The sequence below is a fragment of the Gossypium arboreum genome, chromosome 7 (genome assembly GCF_025698485.1).
Source record: "Gossypium arboreum isolate Shixiya-1 chromosome 7, ASM2569848v2, whole genome shotgun sequence".
NCBI classification, from domain to species: domain Eukaryota; kingdom Viridiplantae; phylum Streptophyta; class Magnoliopsida; order Malvales; family Malvaceae; genus Gossypium; species Gossypium arboreum.
The window spans coordinates 3833953-3837238 of NC_069076.1; the positions used below are offsets into that span (position 1 = coordinate 3833953).

At 33.7% G+C, this 3286-nt stretch overlaps 1 protein-coding gene across 1 annotated transcript; it reads right to left on the reverse strand.

The window, feature by feature from the left end:
* Positions 1-208: 208 nt before the first annotated feature.
* LOC108467806 (auxin-induced protein AUX28-like) lies at positions 209-2789 on the reverse strand. Its single transcript, XM_017768593.2, has 5 exons — positions 2246-2789; positions 1136-1356; positions 915-1050; positions 762-823; positions 209-686 (listed from the first exon to the last, which is right to left on the reverse strand). Exons 1-5 carry the CDS (start codon positions 2764-2766, stop codon positions 649-651), a joined length of 978 nt encoding a protein of 325 aa, XP_017624082.2. The 5' UTR covers positions 2767-2789; the 3' UTR covers positions 209-648.
* Positions 2790-3286: the final 497 nt, after the last annotated feature.

The following is a 3286-nucleotide window of genomic DNA, read 5'->3' on the forward strand; positions in this document are numbered from 1 at the left end:
TACCAAATTAATAACTCTCTTTCATACCTTTACCCTCCTCAGTTTCTTCACCTCTCCCAATAAAAATAAAATATTAACTCAATTAGTATGTGTATTATTGTCATTGTAAGAATATATGAGTTCAAATACGTTTAAATATATTTTCCTTCTATTTATAGATTGAAGTGAAATATTATATTAAAAAAATAATTGAATCTAACAAAAGAAAAACTACAAACACATAGATTATTTATTTATAATTTTATATTAAGCAAAGTAGTAATCAATAAAAACTAATACCAAAGCTTAAACACACAAAGGAAGAAGCAAAAGACAACATGTCAAGTTCTTGCCACAGACATACAGTAATATTTCATGTTCCTTTTTTTTTTTTTTATGTTTTGTCCATATTCCATAACAAAGTAGTCATCAAATACTTAATTACTATTATTTTATCTCACATTATAACTTTTATAATATTTAAGAACACAAAAACACCCTAATAGTAATAACAAAGCCAAACTGCTCCATCCATCCATGCATCCATCTGCTGGCTTTGCAATAATTTTTCATCACATGATGATGATGATGATGATGATGTGCATGCATGCAGCAGGCGACCCACAAGATCAAAAGAGCAGGTTGCTCTATTAACAACTCCTACCTCCTTCAGCTTCTCTTCTTGCATTTCTCCACAGCTTTTGGTGCTGCAATTATTAACATAATTCTCTTTGTTATTTTATATATAGGTGCTTAATGATTAATTAAATAAAAATACTAACCGAGTCCGATTGCTTCTGTTCCTTTCATTATGCGTAACCTTTTGCATGATTCGACAAACATCCTGATTATTTAAAAAATCACGAGATTATTTGTATAATTTTAACAATTTTGGAATTTCTGAAAATTGAAGTTAATTAGGGTAAGGGGTATACTCCCAAGGGACGTCACCAACAAGCATCCAGTCACCATCCTTGTCCTCATAGGTAGGAACATAATCAGAGCCATTAAGGAGATCCATCAGCTTACTCTCATTCATGAAATCCTTCATTCCTTGAGATCCACAATTTCCTTCATTTTTCATCAAACATAATTAATCTATCACTACCATATCAATAAACTAACACTTTATCTCAAAATTCGTATATTTACTAACCGATAGTGAAAGAACTGAACATTTTGGCTAAAGCATCGGAGAGTTGGTGGTAACTTGTGTACATCCTCAAGTCCACCTTACGGAGGTAAGGCGCACCGTCCATGCTCACCTTCACCAACGCCGCCTTCTCGCCGCTCTCCTCGCTGCTGCTCTTCTGTGTGGTGGTGGCTAACATGTTCTTTCGGAATGATCGGACCGGTGGCCATCCCACAACTTGCGCTCTATAATCATTTAAGTATTTTTCTTGAATCAAAATATTGAAGGGTCTCTTTTTTAACCACTAAAACAACTTCATTATTGCTTTCATCTATTTCTAACATGATATGTCTATTCAAGTATCAATAATTGAGTTGTAACTTGTAATCCATTCTACTATTTCTTTCTATTAATTGTGTTTCTAATTTTACAAGTTTGAACTTTCAACATATATGTATATATAGTCCTACAAATAGTTTTGTTTGTACTAATTTTGCATAGAATAGGTTGCTTTTTTAAAAATCTATATAAAGGTAGCTATTTAACAAGTAGAAATAGGATAATTAATTGGATATATGGAATATACCACTGCTTGAATGCATATAGTACAATTTCTTATTCTTCATAAAAGCTAATCAATATTATTCCCAGAAAAGAACAATTTTAAACCACATCTCTCTTTCTTGGTGGGTTTCGATGGAGTGCAGTGTGTTTAATTTACCATTTATCTCACACTATAGAATCGTTAAGTATTTAATTTTATTATCACCACTGTTTTTTCATTAACCACGTGTAAACACATCTCCCGTTTGTAGCTTAGATGCTTGTATTAACCAACAGCTCATCCCCTTCCAAACTGAGAACATAATTAATATATATAAACCCAACATATCTATATATATATAAAATAAAATTGTCTAAGCTTATACAATGATATATATATACTTCAAAGATCCAAAGTTGTTGGTGATAATATTAACATCAAAGGAGTAATTGTGGAAACTGCTTCTCTTCCTCCTTTTTCTCATATAATTATGTAAAATATGGTTGATTAAGTACCTAATAACCCTACATATTTCCCTAAACAAAACCCAAAGATACTTTTAACAAAAACAAGAAGAAAAAGGAACTTACTTGGCAGGAGGCTTAGCAGGATCAATGGCAGAAAGGAGAAGATTCTTCTCCTGGTGCAAGCCTTTCACTTTCTCATCATTGGGATCGATCCCAGAGGTATCTTGCTTGGAGGAAAGGTTAAGCTTCAAATCAACAGTTTCAGAGAAGCCTCTTTTCCTCACAACTTCACCGTCACCACCACCACCACCACCACCACCACCACCAGGCAACCCTAGCCTCAGCTCAGTCTCTTCAAACCCCATCTTCTCTTTGTCGCAACCTCCAACATGATCTCCTCCGCCTCCTTTCATCGTCATCTTTAAGCCAACTTCCATAGCTTCTTTCTCTAATTGTTTCCTTTTTTTTGCAGTTTGTTGTAGCCAAGCTTTCTGGGTTTGATGCTTTGAACTGAAAGGTGAAAAATAAAGAAGAAAAAGGTTTTGTTGTAATAAGCAAAGGATTGAGAGAGTGATGATAAGAATAGGAATAGGAATATAGGAAGGTTTAGAGGAATTAATAGGAGAGAGTTGGAGGGGAGGCATAGGAGGGTATTTAATATAACGTAAGAGTGCATTGTCGGTTTTTACTGTTGGTTGATGAAACTGGGGATGTGGACACGTGGCAAGACCTGTGAGCTGGATTATCCTAACTTGTTGGGATAGGTGACGACAAGGTGAGGTTAGCATCCTATGATTGTGTTATTTCTGTGTGCAAAAAGAAAGAAAGAGGGAGTCGACAACCCTTGTTGGCTGCCGCTGCTCTCCCCATTTTAACTAGGGTTTTGTCCCACCCCTATTTAATTAAATTCCCATTTCTTTTCTTTTATTAATAATTGGGAAATGAGATTAGTTTGACAATCATAAGTTAAAAATTTTCCTTTAAATTTGATTATTTTAGATATAATTAAGTTATTAAAATTTTTAAAAATAATTTATTTTATAATTTAGACATATTCATATTCGTTTTATGATTAATGAAGATAATTCTTTCAAGTTACGGGTTGCTTTTTAAAACAGTGTCATTTTTAAAGTTCAGACTCTCTCTCTTACCACTACGCCCAAT